Genomic DNA, 20,761 nt, shown 5'->3' with positions numbered 1-20,761 from the left:
ATTGTGTTGTTTTTCTCCATATAGAAACTCCACTGACATTTTAGGATTTGCTGATTGTTCTAAACTTCTTGGAAAAAATAGTAACCTTGCAGATAATAAGAAAATTGTAGTTCCATAATAGAAATACATGGACTCTTACTAAAGACTTGTTATTCCACTTAATAGGAAGGTTTAGAACACAACTTAAAAATAAGCCCTTTTGAACAGTAATCAGAAACAGCTGTTCAGGTTACAAGTACTCTACTTCTGCTATGAAAATAGCTGCACACTGTCCTGGGTGGCAATAGCCTCTCCTCTATCAAATTTCACTCTGAAGACAGGTAAAACCTCAGCTGCCTCTGTGGCTGGATCTGTGGCCGGCTACTAAGGCAGTGTCATCTTTGCCATTCAAAATATCATTAAATATTGAAACTAGCCTGTGATTTATTCTAGTAAAATTGGAATAGACTGTCCAAGAAAGTAAACTGGCAAATGGGCAACCAGTTGAACATGTTATATTTTAATTTGCAGAGACAAAAATGACAAGCAATTTATTTACATAAAACTGTACAAAAGCAAATTAAATTATGTAAATATTTCATAAATAGAGGTGGACTAGCGTTTAATACATTTTGCCATGTTTAGCATAGTTGCGTGCATAGTGACTCATAATAAACAATGATAAATTGTTCTCTGCTTCACTATCAACATCCAAGTTGCAGAACAATAGTCAATGATTATTATTACAAACAGATCGTACCACATTGAATGCAAGTGCTTTAAAATTTAGGAAAAGTTGTCTGAAAGCATACCCCAGGTAGCTGGTGAATGTTGTCTTCTTCCTCTTGCTTACACTCTTTCAGTCAGTAATTCAGCTTAACTGATGGGCTTCAATTTCTATTGCTTTTTCATCTGCTTCTTTTCTTAAGGAAGCTGTGTATATTTATCACCAATAAAACAGAAGGAAAAATATGTCGTTGTTCAACTTCCTTACAAGTGTTTGGTGGATTTATGCAACATCTTTATCCATATTCACGATTTTTCTGCTTGACAACTTCTAGGGTAGCCTTTCAGCCAATCATTTCAATCCCATTTAAGTTCTTCCCCCGCATAAAAATAATGTTTAACTTTTTTTCCTGAAACTCAGGCAGCAGGCCAGTCAGAAACGATAATCCATAAACATAGTGGGTCTGAGATCTGGAATAAGCCTTAGATTTTAGACCAAAGCTATTGAGCTTTCTAATACATATAAAGTTATATATTAACGCATCAATCTATAAAGGTGCCCTAATGTAAAATACATGCAAAGCTCATTTGAGTTTCCCATGGAAGTAAAGAAAAACATGATTTCTATACTGTACAACTAAAATGTGATGAAGGCTAAAAGCAATTTTAAAAATTGTCAATTTTCCTGGCAACATGAACTGGTGACACCTTGCTAAATAACTATCATATAGACTGATCATACTTTTCCAGGCAGCAGAATTAAAAACAAATTAAAACAACCCCAAACCCCACACAAATAGTAATAAAAAAATCCTCAAGACCTACTTAAACCACAGCCTTGTGTTATTAATGCTTAAGACTGGTCCATTAACTGAGTTTGGCAAAAGGCTTGTTTTTAAATATATCATTTATAATTTCTCAGAAAATAAACACAGGTAAATATACAGGTTCAAAAAAGTTGGGAATAGCCCCTTACCCCTCAGTGTCCAAACCCAACTACCACTTTACCCTAATAATAGGTATAAAAGGCACAGTTGCATATTTTGCATTCACCCTAATTATTTTTATAGCTTTATTTCTTTATTTTTATACAAAAGCACTCTATTTATGGAGTGGCACCAGATTTAACCTATTTCAACTAAAGAGGAAAAATACAAACACAAAATATATTTGTATGTCATGCCAGGTCAGAAGAGTAATCAGCATATTAATAGTGGCTAGTTCCACAAGAATTGCTGTGAATACTTACAGTAGATAGAATTTTTAAAAAATTCTTTCACACGCATTTTAGATCTAAGGAGATGCACACAAGAAAATTATTTCATGACTGTCTTATGTGGTGCAAAAATTGGTGAGTGACTGCTGATCCATTTAATCTGAAGGTCTACTATGACCTGTATTATTAGCCTTGTAGAAAAAGTGTCTAAGAATATACAGAACCCAGCTACCTAATTTATTTTCTTGTCTGTAATATTAAATAAAATCTTATTAAAGGAAGTTCTGTTGAACATTTGTGTTATGCAATTGTGTATTCTGTTGAAACGTGCAAGAAAAATGTGTTTACATTACATAAGCATTTTAGAAGCATTTTTAAACAGGTACTTACAGATTATACAAAGTAGTAACTGCTATATGCAGTCTCATAACAAAGTACTAGCTTGCATCTCTCCATATTACTTAAATAATTAAACATAAAAATGTTCAATCATTAATAATTTTTGATTTTAATATTTTCTTTCTAAAATGTGCCCATTCATCATAACTGCTATACACAAACTAATGTTACTTGAAGAAAGTAAACTTTAGAGAGGAGAATGAAAAGGCCAGTAATGGCACAACCCACTCTATGGAGAAGTGAATTCAAAAGATAAATGTGATGAGTTTTTTTGATTTACCAACCTCTACCTTAGACTGTTTAAGGTTATTTCTATGCAATTCTTCAAAGCAAGAAACTACCCAAAGCTACATTATGACTATAGTTACTAGAGTCATCTACCCATGCCTTCATGCCAGGTTCAACAGCCAGGGATCCAAATGCTTTCCTGTCCTTGAGCTGTCCTTGCTGTGTTGTTTGATTGTCACTTTTGTCTGAATGTCTGAGCTCGGTCTCTGATTATTACTACAACATCAACTACAAAGCAATTGGTTGATGTTCTGCATGTTTTGTTTCTTTTATTGCACAAAACCCTGTTTCATTTCCTCTTCCTTTCAAGAAGCACTCACCATGATAATTGTTACAGCTCTTGCATATCCCAGTAGCTTGGACTCTTTTTAAGTAATTTTGACCTCCTCGGTATCATACCACTGTTTATCAGACCATTTGTTACTAATGCTAAATATTCTGAGTCTTGATATCATTTAGTATTGCACTTGGTTTTAATGCACTTGGTTTCAAGAAAGCTTTCATTATCCTCATCTTTGACATAACCAAAGCACTTGATAAGCTGCAACACTGATGACCAGACTTAGCAACTATGCCTTGCAATCTGAAAAGGAGCTTTTGTATCCAAGTTGTGATGTTCTCTTGTTACTGCATTATCCCACTGTCCACCTTTTTCCCTCCCATCAAGCATCCCCACTAACACAGCCTTCTCTTCTACTATTAGTTTTAAATTTTGATCTTAAAAATTCCCTGGAACTACCATATGCAGCATATCATATGCAGCATGTGCTGCAATATATCATGTCATTACAAAAAAAGCATCAGTTCCTTTGGGCATTCAACTGAACTTCTCTGGAAAAAAAATTGTCATCTGGGCTTGTGAACTGTGCTGATGTGTAGAATGTAGCTGAAGCTGTGTTATGAGTACATGTGTTTTTTTGTGAATACATTTATTTTCTAAGTCAAGCCCCAATACTTAGCAGTTCCCCTGATCCATTGTGTGATCTTTGGCCTTTTTGTTATTACAATCTTCCCAGCTAAATGTTAGTCTTTCCCAAAATGATGGTTTCAACAGTTTATCATTGCTATCCTATGGTAAAAGTGTCAGTAATTGTGTTTACATTGAAATAATCATTACAGAGAACGAGAGAGAGAGAGACAGAGACACAGCAAGACACATTTGTTCGATGGATAAAACAGAACCAGAGTTCATGAATCACAGGAAAGTATGCCATGTTTTTGACTGCAGTCTCAGGCTGAATGTATTTCTGTTGCTTCCAGCCTCAGATGAGAAGTGAGAATATTAAAGCTGTGGTCTTCACAAAGTGCCTACTAATGATTATTCCTTTATATTTATCCTATATCTTTATGGTTTCTGAAGGATTGTCCCTGATGGGGATCAGCGATATTCAGATGGTATGTTTTGAATATATTTTCCCTGACCTGTTATCCTCAACAAGCCAGATGACAAACAAACAAAATGAGTGGTTTAATTCATGCTTCTGCCGAGGGGAAACAACAGTGTGTTGTGTTCTTTTTAATCAAGCTTGCTACTGTGGGAGTAATTTGCAACCATAGATCTAGGAAAATAAAAATCAGGGAGAGGGGAATTAGACATGCAAGTAACAACAATGTTTTCTACATTGTACAGTAAAGTCAGGCAGACAGTATAATTACATGCCTGCTATGGAGGCAGAAGTGGCAGGCAGATCTTTTGTCTCTTTGGTGGCCCCCTCTTTTTTGTTTCACATTTTTCTTAAAATTGTTGTGATTTTAAGACATTTGCCCCATTTCTTTCTTATATTATGAAAGAGCTTTGTTGCTGCTTGTTAGCCTACAGGTAAACTTCTCTTCTAGTTAGAGTGTTGACAGGAGATGGCTTGTATTCCCCTGTCTGTGTAAGGGGGATATCCTCTGGATTGCCTTCTTCGTTTTTGCTGAAACTAGCTGCACTGAAGGTCTCATAGGATGAGGTCAACTTTTTGTTGAGGAGGTTTCTGTTGCGATCACCCATGAGGGCGGCTTCTCCATTGGCCAGCTTTTCCTGACTGCCCCGTTCATCGACAGGCATGAAAGTGGAGAGTTTTGGCTGGCTCTTCTGCTTTCTCTCCGGAGAAGTGCGCACTGGCATCCAGCAGGAGTCTGAGTGGCCGTACTCGTCACACTCTCGGGTGCACTTCCCCGTTAGGGCTACATCTGGTAGAGGTCGTGAATCTGAAAATAAAAGGAAAAAAGTTTTGTCTTTACAAATTAATATTACAGTGACTTTGACTGAAACTGACAATACTTAAATTCACAAAAGGTATTTTTAAATGTTTTGATAGGAATGTTGCAATAAGTTCCTGAGTAATAATTTTTTCCCATTACATGTGCCCAGAGGCAACAAGCAGATCTGTACAGTTATTCTCAACCTAAATAATTGAAAAAAAAAGGCTGTTAATCCTCTTCCTGTGCCTGTAAATCAATTCCAGAAACATTCGGCATTAGGTACTGAATTAATTTTGAAGCTGAAAGAGTCAAAGAAGCACTTAATTCCATACTGCCAATTTTCTAGAAATTTTTAAAAATACCTTTCCTTGAATTTTTTTTGTAGAGAATACTTTGAATTTATGTGGAAGGATCCTGAGACACTGCACCCTGTAAATACTTGCAAACATACTTAATGCCCTGCAAATGAACAGATCTGCTATTGACAAAGGGACTGAATTTTCATATAATGTAAACCTCTGCTTGTATTTCTGAGGATTGGGCACTTAAGTTGTTAGTTCACAATATGTTACATAAATTGTACAATCAGTAATTGCAGAAGCATACAAAGCCTGTGCTATGGGTTATAAATGTTATCAATAGTGCAAATAAAGCTGTTCTCTGTGTATATGTTCATGTTGGGCATGGAATGAATCTGACTGCTGCCTAAAGAGAAACATTTTATATGTGACTTGCTATGTTAGAAGGTGTCCTGTTCCTGCTCACGTCTAAGTTTTCTGTACTTCTAGGAGCTTTCATTGAAAACCAGCAAAGTTCAGAGGCCTGCAGGATTGAGTCCTACCTGTTTGCAGTGCAGGTATATTTAATATTTGTATTTTGATACTTACGTACAACTGAATTTAAAAGCTTCCTCAACTATTTTAAGGGATGGGTAAGATTCTTAAACCTTGATTTTATTCAGTTACAGTGTACTTTATGGTCTAAAGGAATAACTGAAACTATCTTCAAAGTAACAACATGATATTCAAACAAAGTTGACGAAGAACATAAATCAAAAAATAAATTTTTCAAGTGTGTTTGATATGATTTTCATATGATATGATTTATTTGATGAAATATGTAGGTTTGCTGTATAAAAATAAATTATTTTAGAAGGTAGCAAGGAACTTCAACATGGAAACATAGTAAGGTACTTCATATGGGCTGTGGATTCTTTCTACTTTCCCACTACAACACCAAAGTTCTTGTGAACAGTAATTTTTGCCTGTAATAACATGTGCCTAATAAAAAATCTTTTAAAGGCCTGCTCAGCCTGCATTCTGTTATTTTTGTTTTTCTTATTTTTCTTTGATTTTGGCTGATAGAGTACTTTCTCAAATGATAATTCAAACTGTCGTTTTCTTATAAATTGATAAAAAAGACCACTGCTGAAGATTAAAAATAAAAAAACCACACACACACAAACAAACAGACAAACAAACAAACAAACCCCACAAAACCCCTCAACCAAAAATATTTCGCTCTTCCAGAGTGAACATTTTAGTTTAAACTACAGCAGGTGCTTGCAGAGAAAGCATTATTTCATTTCAACATCTGTGTATTTAATCCTGATAGAGTTGCAAAAGTTCTTGAAAGTCAGATTTATCTTCATCTTGTCCTGATTTTTTTCAGGCATTTAACATTAATTTAATAAATAATTTATTGCAGTATTGTAAAGAATGTGTACACTATTTGCTACTGACAACATATTATAGAACCTACTATATGTACTCTGAATGTTGTACAAAATTTCACATTTCAATGAAATATCACTAACTTTAATGAAGAAACAACCCTGGTGTCTAGATAATTGAATAACCCTGTAAGTAAGATGTGTAAGTCTGGGAGGAGGCAACTAAGTGATTTTTTCCTTTTTAAACTTTTTCCCCCAATTTATTCGTAAGGTTTTTGCCCTTAGACACAATTCCCCCTCTTTTTTTTATCAGTGAAGAATGCAATACTGTGAAAACTTGTCAGCCCTTCAGTTTTCAGATGGCTATGTTCTGCAAACATACACAGAATATGGGGATGGTAAGAGGAAATCCTCTGTTTGTCAGCTAAATCAGCATTATTCTGACTCGCCCTAATGATAAGAAACATAATTCACTGTGCAGCTGCCCTGATGTGCTTTGACTCTTAAGCAGGATTTTTCATATTTTTATAACAGGGCCAATTCCTTTAAATCTCCATAAACTATTCAAACCAGGACCTAATTCCCCAAAAACCGAGCCATGAAACATTATGCTTGATTCAAGCATTTTAACTATTACTCTGACATAACATTAGCAACTGCTTATCAAGGCAATATGTCTGAGCTTTATTTAAAACATAAGAATATATGTTTATTGAAAAGATTTTCTTTTCTTTTTGAGTTTGGGTTTTTTTTCAGATTGAAACAATTAGCATCTCATTATATCTGATGGAGTCTCTTTAGCTGAAAAGAATTTTGAGTCAGCAATACATGGGTTCATAAAAATCCTTCCTTTGCTGGTGGTTTTTGAATCATGCACATGAAAATGTACCATTTTGCATTGTAGTGCTTCTCCTATTCACTTCTGGACAAATACTGGAATTCCTTATTTTAAAGCATGAAGACTTAATATACAATTCAGACTTATAATGCTGTTTTAATAAGTAAAAACCTCCAAGTCAGTTTGTTGCTGAGTTTCCCTGTTGGGTTATGTGATGAACTTTATCTTCACACCCACAGAAGAGCTCAGAGAGACACTGGAAGAACAATATCAGCCCAAATAATACAGACCTAGCCAGGCCCACCATAAGGACAATCAAACCCTCAAAAGTCCATCTGTCCAGACCCAGCGGAACACAGAGTGTATAGGAGCAGATAGGAACTCAAAATAAGGATTCAGGAGGAAAAATCATCTTTCTGTGTAATCCTAGAGATCCCTGTCTAGGTATGCAGAGCACATTATAAGTCATGGGGAAAAGGAATTTGGGATAGCAAAGGGCTTAGATGATGTTTAGGGAAGGAACCATTGGAAAGACAAGTGAGGAGTTTTGGTGAGAGAGGAGAAATACAGGTACAAGGGGATAAAAGGGCCATTCACATGTAAATAGTCTGCTGGGTAATAAGTTTATCTGGTTATGTTCTGTGCCAGATGAGCACCATCTGTCCTGTGCTCATTAAATTCTTTTGTAACTCTTTCCTGGGAATGATCTCTGTTATGAGTGCATGTATAGACATGGGCATGTCCACTATCACTAGTGGTCCTTCATCCTGTCCAGCCAGAGGAGAGGACAGAATGAGGCACCTGGTGTGTTTATGGAGGACCTTTGACTGTCTGTGATCTGTGTGGACATTTCAGCATATATTTGGTGTATGTGTGTGTTCTGTGGATGTGCCTGTTGGGAATGTCTCTTCATCTTTGCTGCTGTTTGGACTTGGGGGTATGGAGCAGCAGCAACAGCCTCATCTCCCTCAGGCTGTGAAACCGAGTGCTATATATTTTTCTCTAAAACACCCTCAATTAAGATTTGACACTTATAGTTAATACAGCCTTCTACTCCATTGCTTTTTGCATCCGTTCTCAGAGCTTGAATCAGTACAGCATTGGAGTACAAATTTGATCTAACATGTCTTGAAACCTGTTGCATTTTAGTTTCTCTTCTGTTTAAAAGATTGACATACCTAAACTAGTCAGTTAAGGGAAAATGGAGCACTTTCTATACACTGCACTTGATAACAGTGATTTAATCTCTTATTTGGATAAACTGCTATGCCACTTTAGCTGTAGAGTAAGTAACTGCATTTTTGCTGATTCACTGAAACAGATCAACCCTCTTTTGCTGAGTAGGGACTCTACACTCAGCATTTTAAATTACCTAGTCCATGGAGTTTTGAAAAATCTCTAAATTTGAAAATAAAAATAAACTTACTGATGTCCTCTAATATAATTTGTCTATCTTTAAGCGAAATTCTTTTTTAAGTGCTTCTCAGTTTAAAAGTTAAATACCCCAGCAGTGACCCCACTGAGAGCTCAAAAGTCTAATGGAATATGACATAGCAAACAATTTGTCAGCAGAATTGGCAAATCATCAAGAAGCAGCACAACATATTCCTACTGCAATTACATATCTGGAAACCAAATTAAATTTTTTGCTTAAAATGCCTCTTATTAACCAAAAAAACCCCAAAAAAACCACAAAACCCCCCCCATGTTAAATAGTGAGAAAGATATATGACATTTCTTGTTATACAGAAATCTGTAGATTTGGGATTAGGTTCTAAGAGTTTATATAGACCTGTCAAATCCAACCTTTTATCTGCACAAAAGGATTATCAGAACATGTCATCAGAAGGTATCCTCTTAGTTATTTTCAAGAATACCTTCTCATGGTGTCTCTAGATCAGAACTGGGTATTGCTTGACATAGCCATTGTAAACCCATTCCCTAAAATGCAGATATTTAGGAAAAAAAATAGGTATACATGTAAATAGAGACTTCAAAAATTAATACTTTTATAACAGATTTCACTTGCCAGACTTCAGCTTGGGAAAAAATTGAAAACATTTATTTAGAGGGCCTTAATTCTGTTTTGTCATTGTATCTCATAGAAGTTTCCACTACAAATTTTTAAAAGTTATCTGATAAAAATATTTTTTAAACTTTAATAACTACTCATTCAACAAATCTTTGGACATTTTCATCTAATTTCTGAGAAAGTGATATGTTTTATGGTTTCCATAAAACTTTGTACAAAAGAATGTAAGTGATTGGAGATATTTATGCTAGTGTTTCTTCTGATTGTAGCTGTTTCTTTAGCTAGGAGGGTTGTTTATTATCAAGAAAGGAAGGCAACTACCACTGCAGGTTGGAAAAGGAAAAGATGATGTTCTACCTCCAGTTTAATGCCAAAAAAAACCCCTCAAATATTCCAACCAAGAAGTTTTCCACTATTTTCTCTCCTCCTATTCCTAATCAAAAAAGGTTTATGTATTTCATCAAGAACATAACCAGTATTATGAACTCAGTAGTCAAGAAGTACACCTGGGGATTGGAACTAGATGATTTTTAAGGTCCCTTCCATCCCTATCCATTCTATGACTCTGCATGTTACAAGTTATGTGCTTTTATTTTACACACACATTTCAGAAATATAGTCAAGAATGCTCACTCTGGCTCCATTCTACACATTTTTAAACAACCATTCTTGTACAATATATTTTATAGACCTACATCTAGTCATGACATAGTTCTAGCGCAGACACTGGAGAAAAATGTAAAGAGCTTTTAACTTTTTTATTTCTGTAAACCACACACAAAATTGATGGTAACAACAGACTTGAGATGTACTTAACCTGGCAAAAGTTCTGTTCCACCTATCCCTGGAGATGGAAAACCTTCCAAATCAATAGTGACTATATCTAGACATAATAATTGGAACATTTTCAGAAAACATTCCTAGCTGTAGACCTTTTCCTTGGAGGACTACAAAACCACAGTAGCCATATAGTACTACAGCAGTGCAACAGTTTTTCTGTGAACCATGCAGCTTGGGCCACGGGATCTGAGGAGTCATTGGCAGAAGAGTTCTAAATAGTATCTATGACAAATCAATGACTACATGCAGATTTTGCTTTCCACATTGACAGGCCCATAATAGCCCTGCATGGTTCCATTTATTGAGGGCCCATAAAAAGTGCATGTGGAGTAGCTCCAGCTACTATGAGAAAATCAAAAAATAAGGCTAGGAACAGTTATATAGTAAAGGAAGAAGCTGTGGTTTGGATGAGCCCCATTTTTTCTGCATTCTGTATACAAATATGTTACATTCAGAAGACCATCCAAAATGCAAGTGAAACGCCACTATAAGATTAAAGGGGAGTACATTTACATGGCTTTTATATTAAAAGCCATGACTGTTTTATGAGCTGTGTGATCAGGGACACAATAGAGCTCTTAAGGCATAACAAGTATTGACTACATGATCAGGGAACAATAATGCAGAAAACAGGTGAGAGAGTGCATATTGTATAAAATCACTGTTTAAGGGGGGAAAAAGAAAGTTAGTCTACAGGGATGTACAGCTACAAGAGTACTGTTGTTGAAATTCTTGCCTCCTAATTGCAGTAATTCAGGAACTGGACCCCAGTTTGTGCTGTAGCATATTCTGACATGCCAAGACACTATAAAAATACTTAAACATGTTTGAAAGCATCAGCAATTTTTTTTCTCTGTACCTTAGGCCAAATACAGTTAAACAGCAATTGAACATATCTCAAGGAGCGTTTAGTGCCCCTAGGCTTGGGCTGCTGTCATTCTGAATGTGGCATTGTCGTGTACCGCAGAGATAGTGCACGCCATCTCTGAAACAGTCTCACTGAATAAAATCAAACACAAATCCACTGCCCGAGACATGCCAACTGCATGAAGTCATGAATATATTAATTGCGTTTGGACTAGAATAATTTTGTGCATATCATGCCTAATTCTAAATTTCCTATCAGTGCTTAAGAAAATACTTGAGAGTACAGAAAGGGTTTATGTCTGTTGATGGAAGGATTGGTACTGTGAAACAAGGCATGGCAGAATCATACAAAATAATGAATTCTGAAATTTTGGGGTTTTTTTTTAATGCAAAGGAAAGAAATATAGAAATAAAGAATGAAGAATATTGAATGAAAGTGATAATTTTCAATACATTACTTGAAAATGGTGGAAAGTAATAGTTCCTCTTAAATAATTCCTAAAACCAGTAAGACTCACTGTTGTGATTGTCCAAAGTCTTAATACTCAGCAGGTTCAAGAGAAACCAGAGTGACATGTTAAAGGAAACACGTGCTGCTAAATAGTCCTTTACAATTAAAACTGATGAAAATAAAATGAACAAAGAAAGCAATGTCATAGGAAAATAGAAACAGTTAAATGATTCTTTATCATTTTTTAAAAGTTCATGCTAGATGAATGAAAGTGAATTTGTGAGAAGAGAAAGTAGATATCATAAAAAAGAGCACTGCTAAAAAAAAAAAGAACAAGAGCTGAAAAAAAAAAAAAGAACAAGAGTGGAAACAATCTGTTTTGCATGCCCATAGCGAAAAAAGACCAGAAATAATGTCTTGATTGCAACAATGACAAATCAGGTTAGAAATTAAAAAAAAAAACTTTGAGGATGAATGAAGTAGTAATAGAAGGTTACAGAATCTCAAATGAGTTTTATGAATGTCTAGAAAAAAAATTTCCAAGGATAACATAAAGGTAGCTAATCATACCTTGGGAAAGAAAGGATAAAAGACTAAAAGACTAAAAGACTTCTAAAGTTTCCCTTCAGCTCTACAGTTCTGTTGATGTGATTGCCAACTCTCATGTACTTTGGCTTCAGTTCCTATTCATAACTGCTTCTGGGTTGAGACTCTTGACTTATTTAGCAGTAAATTAACCTCAGACAGTGGGCCACAGTTCAACCAAAAATCCATTTTGGAATCCTCCTTAAAAATTTATGGTAATAAAACTACAAGCAAAACCCAGAAATAGTTGGACCACTTAATTCAGGTGTTAAAAAAATACAGAAACATAAAGCCCATAATGCTAAAAACACCCTCCTCACTCTCAAGTTCCAACAAGATAATTTAACTTTTATAAAATCTTGTTTCCTAAGGAAAAAAAAAATCTGTGCCATTTTATAATTAGTTTCTTCACAAAGTTAAAGACTGAATATGGCTTTTAACTGTAGTGGTGCAAAACATATCACACCTCTGAAGCCCATTAAACCTGAAACTGGTGTAAGAATCGAAATTTTACAAGTGTTTATATCTTATATTTTTGTTTTGCTACCCTTGAATATTATCTGTCTGTAGTTTAAGGAGGAGCAGTCAAAGAAGATAACGAATGTACAAAGTTTTGATTGCTTTTTTTTTTACTCTTATTAAACATACTATACTAATCTATATGGCTACTTAAAATGACTCAGCTATGTAACCAAATATCACTCAAGAAATAAAGAAATTACCCAAGCAATAATATTTCTGACTTAGATTCCACATACTCATGGTTATTTCTATCATAGTTACCTCCAGCAGGTTAAAGTATAATATTCTTTAACTGTTTCCCTAATTATGGAACAACTTGATTAAAAAAAAATCTTGCTTAAATTAGTGATTATACCAGTTCAATAATGTTGCTGGAATATCCACGTCCTTCAAGGAATCATCAATATTTCACAACTAACTTAAAGACAGTTTATATTAAAAACAGATCCATGGGTTTGGGGTTTTTTTACACTAAAAGCCCCATACTTGTACTCTTATGGGCCAAAATCATACTGATTGATGGTTGTCAGTGGAGGATAATAACATAAATTGTTTCAACATTATAGTAAAGTGAAATCAAATTCAACAGGCCTAATTCTAGACAAATACTAGTTTGATTACATTATAAAATAGGAAAGGCCACCAGAAACAAAGATTTCTCTTGTTTAAACTGTATTTATCCTGTAGTTCAGACTGTATTATTTAATTTTCTTTCACAAAAGCAATTGCATATATATAATGAGAACTAAGTATCGGCTTATGGGATACTAGTGGTGAGTGCCATACTAAATACACCATGCTGAACCTCAATTCCCCAGATTTGAATTTTCTAGATTTAAATGTAATTGCTGCAAGACTTCTTGTAATCCTGTTAAATCCTTTGATAGCCTGATTTACTTCTATCACTGAAATGGCAACATATCCTTCAGAAAAGCAGGACTTACTGTGGCTTCCTGAAGTAGCATAGACATTAAGATGTAGGAAACATTTAAGCTGTCTAATTGCTCTGCCAATCTAATGCTAAGGTATTAATCTGTCACTGTGTCAAATTACATACCTTTATTTTTTCAGTAAAATGTGTCAGTGCTTAACAAACCCTGAGCTGAAACAATTTATGGAGCAATTAGAATGTCAACTCTCCTACAGATGACTTAAGAAAATCTGAATCGAGGCTCAGAAGTCACCATAACTTCCTTGATACTCTGCCAGAGTGATGGGACTGCAGCAGCTCTAAGGGAATCAGGTAGCTAAAAGCCATTATTAGCATACCTCAGCTGTTTCTCCCTTTTATTTCCTCTTGATAAGGATTTAATCATATATTTTCACATCAGGAATGGATACCAGGTAGGAAAACAAGTCCTTTTCCCACAGAAGAAAAAAACACCATGACTTCCCCTCATCTCCCTTCAATTTATGCTCATCTCATTCAACAGACAACTTATTTTTAGAGATACTTCAAATAATATTTTCTAAGGGATACTAATGAATGCAGCATTGCTTCAAGTTAGAAACTAAAAAACAGGGGCCCAAAAGGTGTCCAGTGTCATTTGGTCTCATGGATATCTCACAAATATCTTCAAGGATATACAGAACTGATTATGAAAATCCAATACATAGAAAAAGTCAGTGACAGAGTTTCAAGCTCTTTTGTAAGACTGAAATTTGTTGAAAAAGGATAAAAGTTCATACATTCTATATGGCTAAGGTTTAGATTCAAATGGTGATTGATTAAAAAGTTAACCCCCCACTAAGCATATGGCCAGTTAATCATCACAAGTAATGGCAGGAATAAAACCAATAAACTAACAGAAAAACGAACCACTTGTGCTTGTCAACAAGAACTCAAACTAAAGTTTGAGGCTTCTGTTTGCAGGCTTCTATATTTGAGAATTGGCTTTAAGGGAAAATACTGATTTCTTTCTTTCATACTTTTCAGTGAGTTACTTTTTCTTACAGAATTATCCTGACACATGAAATAGTAACTTGAACTGATTATGTTAATAGTACCACTGCACTTCTGAAAATGAAATGTTTCATGTTCTTCCACTTTGTGCAGCAAAATATTGCTGGATTCTGGATCATATTTCATACCTGCATACACAGAATAAAATATTATATAGTAACCTATATTAAATAGTAGTACTGCTTTCATAAAAAGGGAATTACTCGGGTTTCCAGAGGTTTTCCTGTGACTCACGTAAAGTATATTTTGTTACACATTGTAGACTCACAAAGGGTAAACTTGTAAGTGTAAAATGAGCTGAAGCTCTGTTAATTTATATTATGTTGTTTTCAGATGGGGAAAAGAACAAAGTTATCCATGCTCTACATGCAAATGATCACCTAAATAATATAGACATCAGCATGATGCAGAAACAAATAACTTGCATCTTTTTAGCAGATGTCAAGAGAAAGTCACATTGCAAAGAAATATAGCAGTCATGTGAAGGGTCTATTTGACCTTTTGTTTCACATGAAGGGAACCTTATCCCAAACAACGGAAAAAAATACACTTCTCTGTTCATATCATACATGTTTCTCTCACAAATGCACATATAAATTTGTAATTTTACTTAATTATATTAGAAGACCTGTGATACAGAACCAAATTTAATTCAATGCAGTGAATTGAAAAATATGAAGAATGCATTTTCATGTCTTTAACAGATATTACAAAAAAACCCCGAGTACTGAAATGAATGTTAAAAACAGAAATAAAAAACCATTGTATTAATTCACATTTTTCCTATCTGTGTAATTAAACTTCAGAAGAAATGGGCTAAATTTTATAAAATAATTGCTCATCCTCATTAATTATGAGAATAACAGGAATATAAAATCATACAACTCAGCCATAAATAATAAATAATACTTTCACTTGTCACCAGGAAAGGAAATAATTTACTGATTATCTAGTTACAGAATTTTGTCTTTTATTCCATGTCAGTGGCATGAATTCTTTACAGGAAATATTTTGGGACTTTGAGATTTTCCTAAGAAGAAATAAAATCTACCCTGGAATTTTAGAATAGTAGGATAATGGAATATTCTGAATTGGAAGGAATCTACAGGGATCATTGAAGTCCAACTCCTGGCCCAACACAGAACAGCCTGAAGAACCACACTATGTGCTGAGAACATTGTATAAATATTTCTTGAACTCTGGCAGGTTTAGGATCATGACTGCTTCCCTGGGGAGCCTATTCCAGTGCTCAAACACCTTTTGGGTGAAGAACCCAAAATATCCAACCTTATATTTTTAATATCTAACCTTAATCTCCCATGACACAACTTCAAGTCACTCTCTCAGGTCCTGTCACTGATCATCACAGAAAAAAGATCAGTGCCTGGACCTTCACTTCTCCTCTTGAGGAAGTTGTAGACTGCTTTGAGGTCTCCCCTCAGTCTCCTCCAGGCTGAGCCGACCAAGTGACCTCAGTGGCTCGTGGTATGGTGTCTTCACCATCTAGATGTCTAGACCCTTCACCATTTTCACAGCCCTCCTTTCGATGTTGTCTAGTTGCTTTCTATCTTTCTTGCACTGTGACACCCAAAACTGCACACAGCACTCAAGGTGAGGCTGTGCCAGCTCAGAGCAGAGCAGGACAATCCCCTCCCTTGCCTGGCTGGTGATGCTGTGTCTGATGTACCCCAGGACAAGGTTGGCTCTCCTGGCTGCAGGAGGTTTATTCAGCTTTTCATTGACCAGGATCTCCTGGTCCCTTTCCATGTCACTGCTGTCCAGCATCTCATTCCCCAGTCTGTACACACACCCAGGGTTGCCCACCCCAGATGCAGAATCCAGAGCTTTCCCTTTCTGAACTTCACGTGGTTGGTGATTCCTCAGCCCTCTGATTTGTTGAGGTCTCTCTGCAAGGCCTCCCTGCATTTGAGGGAGTCAGCAGCTCCTCCCAGCTTTTCCTCATCTGCAAACTTCCTCAGTCCTTTCCAGTCCTGTGTCCAAGTCCTTTATGATATTGAGGAGCTCAGAGCTGAGGATGGAGCCCTGTGGAACCCCAGCAGTGACAGGTCACCACTCTGCTGTCACCCCATTCACTGCAATGCTTTGTGCCTGACCCATGAGTCACCTGCTCATCCAGCACACCATAATGTGTTTACCCAGCTGTGTGCTCAAACTTTTGTCCAGAAGGATCCTGTGAGAGAGAGTGTGGAAAGTTTTACTGATATCCAAAAGGATTACATCAACTGGCTTCCCTTGATCAACTAGGTGGGTAATGTTTTTGTAAAAGGAAGTTAAGTTTTACAAGCAGGACTTGGCCCTCATGAAACTTTGCTGGCTGTGACCGATGATTGCATTATCCTACAGGTGTTTTTATTACCTCACACAATTAGTTCCCCTAAATTTGGACTTCTGTTATAAGAACTGAAGCTTTCTTATTGGGATTTTGCAGGGAAGAGAGAGTTTTAGGAGTTTGTTTTTTTGCTCTTGATGTCACTTTTATAGTATGTGGAAAAGTCTTTACACCTCAAAAAATGAAGAGAGAAATACAGAAAGATAATGAATCTCTCAATGTGATTTATGTCCTGCTCAAAGGGATTTTTTCCATTAATTTTTTTATTGATTTTTCAGCTGTGTCTGCAGATTACAGTGAATTAATTGCAAACACCAGCTCAGAATTTTTCCATATTTATGACAGATTCATCTGGGTTACAGTCCATTAGTAATTAAGTATTAAATAAGCACTAATTCCTCTTGAGTGCATATAGCTGAAAGAGTGTAATCCTACACATGAATCATAGGGATGTCATATGAAAAGAGGTTAGAGTGCTCATCTCAGAATGGAATGAAACAGAATAATGATTTTTTTTCTAACAATAGAAAGTATAGAAATAGTTTGAATTAAACAAAACAGGACTGACAATCAAGTGTTACTTGCAAAGTCTAAGCTTGTTGGAAACAGTAGTGTCAATCCTTCTTGTGAGAGGTGGAATCTAACCGTGTGTATCACAGCTATTTGACCATACTTATTCTACAGGGTTTCATTCATTTAGCAGTTGTAGGGGGTAAAGAAGTATAGCTTTTACGTTACAAATAGAACTGTGCATTGAGGAATGTTAAAGGCAATACTGGACTTCAACAGGGGTATCTAAGCATATTAGTCAGGAGCTATCTCTCATCCCAGTGATGAAGATACTGGGGTTTAGTTGACTAGGTGACAGTGTCTTCAAATTTCCTAAGCCATTTAGTTGAGTTGGGCATACTCTGCAACAGATTTCTTGAGATATTCCTCCAAATTTTGTGAAATATTTCCCAGCTCCAAAGTAAAAATGGAATAATTTTTGTCAGAAGTATCTGTAGTGGAAGTACTTTTTTAGTGAATCAGCTCTGGTTTTGTTTTAAGAATGTTTAATGTTGCAATTGATCTCGTGTTGTGTAGCACAATACTGAAATTAGTCAGTTTACTTCCATTTAACATGGATGCCAAAGCATTTAACACACCCATAAAAATGTAAATCTCAGGAAATATTCTATTGTTCCTCTGCTTGTGACATCTCCAGATTTCTTAAGATGTTCAGTACATGTACTAGGCTACAGCTTCAGAGTTAACATCTGCTTTTTCCAGAATAAATATTTTCCACCTTGTTCCATTCATTTGAATACCAAGAAGTTTTGTAAATTATTAGTTGATACTTTCACTCAGACTTCATAAAAATGACAAGATTAAGCTTGCTTCACTGGCAGTGCATGACTAAATTCTTGAGAATAGGTAGAAAAAAACCCTAATTATGTCTGTCAGAAGAGCATAAAACTTAGTCAAGCAAAACATATTAACAGTGAGATTAAATTATCTTCTTTTTAAAGTACATATACAACTGAAAAAAAATATTAGTGGTTTAAATGTATTGACTGGAGGTGAGGAAAATAAAAAATAATCCTCTTCATTATTTCCAGTTTAAATCTACAGAGTAATTTCTACTAATCTACCCAATATTAATTGCAGTTGTCATAATCAGTTAGCAGCTGCTGGACTGTTTTGAAAAGCCAAAGAAGACACAAATCACCAGTGGTTAAAGGGTCAAAAATATGAGCTGGCCAGAACATAAAGAAGTGGAAGATGAAAAAAATACAAAATCCGTAGATTTCGTCTTACTTGAAGGACAATTCTTGTTAAAACCAATGAAGCGATGTGGTATTTTGGCAATGATTATATCAGACAAATTTTTAATAAACTGTTAATTTACTTCTATTAAATGGTTATTTCCCACTATTGCCCCCACAATGTATCATAGCTGGGCCACATGGTGCATAGTTTGCACAGGCATTTTCCTTTCAGGTCACTCTGAATATGGCCTCCTGGCAGAAAAATGTTTAGTAGAAAATTGTTCTCTCGGCACTGTTTCAGTCTCTGGCTCCTTTCTAGATCATAATAGAGGTGTCAGTTGGGATTGTGATTCTTTTGAATGCAAAGCATTGTGCATTGAAGTATAGCTAATTTATTCATCTAATAGATTCCATATTGGCTGGTACAATTGTTTTCTACTTGTGTCTACTATGAAGCTGCAACTTCAGGCAAAGAAATGTGTACCGAAATATCAATCACCTGAGCCACATTTATTGTCAGATGAGGGAATTATTCCAGAATTATTCCAAGTGTATGACATGCTCCTACCAGAGCTGAATGAATTCCTACCAGTAACTGCGCATCACACTTGGATATTTCATGGACCTTGTACAGGAATGAGCAACAGAGAGGGCTGATGAGCATATTTAATGCCCTTTTGTAAACAAAGCATTTCTGACAGTGATCCATTAAATTAGGTCTGGACTAAGCACAGCAGATAAACCCACAGTCCACAGTCGTGGACACCAGTGATCAGTTTATTAAACTTAGGCTTTAATATAACTAACTTAAATGGATTGGTAAAGCATTTGTTATATTTATATATATATTATATTTTAAATCAGAGATGAGTGGCTAGCTAGCTAAATTTGAAAACTATCTGCTTACTTTCAAGTGATACAGATAGAAATCAAACAGAAAAAATAATGTGTTCTCAAAATATTTTGACAGAAAATACTTTTCGTCATTAAAATTAACATTGATTTTATTCTGCTCTCTCTGTGAAGGTATTTTGAGACTCCTATATTTTATTAGACTATTTATGTATACTCTCAAATTTCTTTCCCACCAGGTGTGTGAAATCTAGCTATATATGTAACAGTGCAATAAAAAACTGAACAAACTCTCAGTGTATGCTTTACCCTACCAGACATGTGAACTGCAATTACGTATATCTTGAGCGTTATAATTATTTGGTTCTGCTGTAGAAGTATTTTGTGGAGTTTTTTCTGTTTCTATTTACTGATACTTTTAGACACTGGAAGTAGAGGAGATACAGAAAAAGGTCAAAATCAGCAGCAAAACTGAATTGGGGCTTCTCATGCCAATGAAATAATGAAAGCTAGAGCTGTTCTTACAGCAATAAAAATGAATATAAATAGACAAAGCTCTGAACAGCTACTGGGAGAAAGAGAATAAGGCATCCATTTCAAGAGAAAATCTTTTCCTGCCATCACAGATAGCTCTGTGAACTGGATAAATTAGGGTGCCCTTTAAACAATTTTCATGCTTCAAAAATATCTGTGAGAGACAGGTCTTCCTTATTTTCCTTTAAGGAAGCAGACTTAATAGGTTGGATTTTGCTTGTATTTTCTACACTTATATTTCTCATGTCAATCATTCTTGGAAAAAAATTGTTATCTCATCTTTGACAAACTTTGATACTTAATATGACTGCCTGTTTCCTTCCATGGATTTATTGTCTCAGGAACACATATCCTTATATCTCCACAGATAACACTGGATATATAAGGATATACCCTTATATATCCACAGATAACACTGGCAGAGTCCAAGTACCATCTAAATAATCGTCACTAGATACAAAATATTTGTCCAACTCTTTTTTTTTTCTGTTTAAAATTAAGTCCATGAGTAAATGTGTAAAATTGCAGCAAAATAATTTATTGGAATAGTTTTATCTGTCTGGTTTTCTTCCATATAAAATGCTGAACACTATACTTAAAAAAAGAACAAATAAGGAGGTTTTTTTTCTTTTTTGGTAGCATCTTCCAAACCCACAAGATTAAAAGTCATTGTATAGGTGCCATATAATTTAATTTCAAGAGATTAGAA

General features: G+C 35.3%; 1 protein-coding gene across 1 annotated transcript in view; it reads right to left on the bottom strand.

The window, feature by feature from the left end:
- Window positions 1-447: 447 nt before the first annotated feature.
- Window positions 448-20,761, bottom strand: part of PCDH7 (protocadherin 7) — a 261,164-nt gene continuing 240,850 nt past the window's right edge. The window contains exon 3 of the mRNA XM_063402201.1: window positions 448-4,801. Coding sequence (XP_063258271.1) covers window positions 4,422-4,801 — 380 coding nt within the window. The 3' untranslated portion in view covers window positions 448-4,421. The remainder of the gene's footprint in view (window positions 4,802-20,761) is intronic.

Source organism: Prinia subflava, chromosome 7 (genome assembly GCF_021018805.1).
Source record: "Prinia subflava isolate CZ2003 ecotype Zambia chromosome 7, Cam_Psub_1.2, whole genome shotgun sequence".
In the NCBI taxonomy this organism is placed as follows: domain Eukaryota; kingdom Metazoa; phylum Chordata; class Aves; order Passeriformes; family Cisticolidae; genus Prinia; species Prinia subflava.
This window is presented reverse-complemented; position numbering and strand designations above follow the sequence as displayed.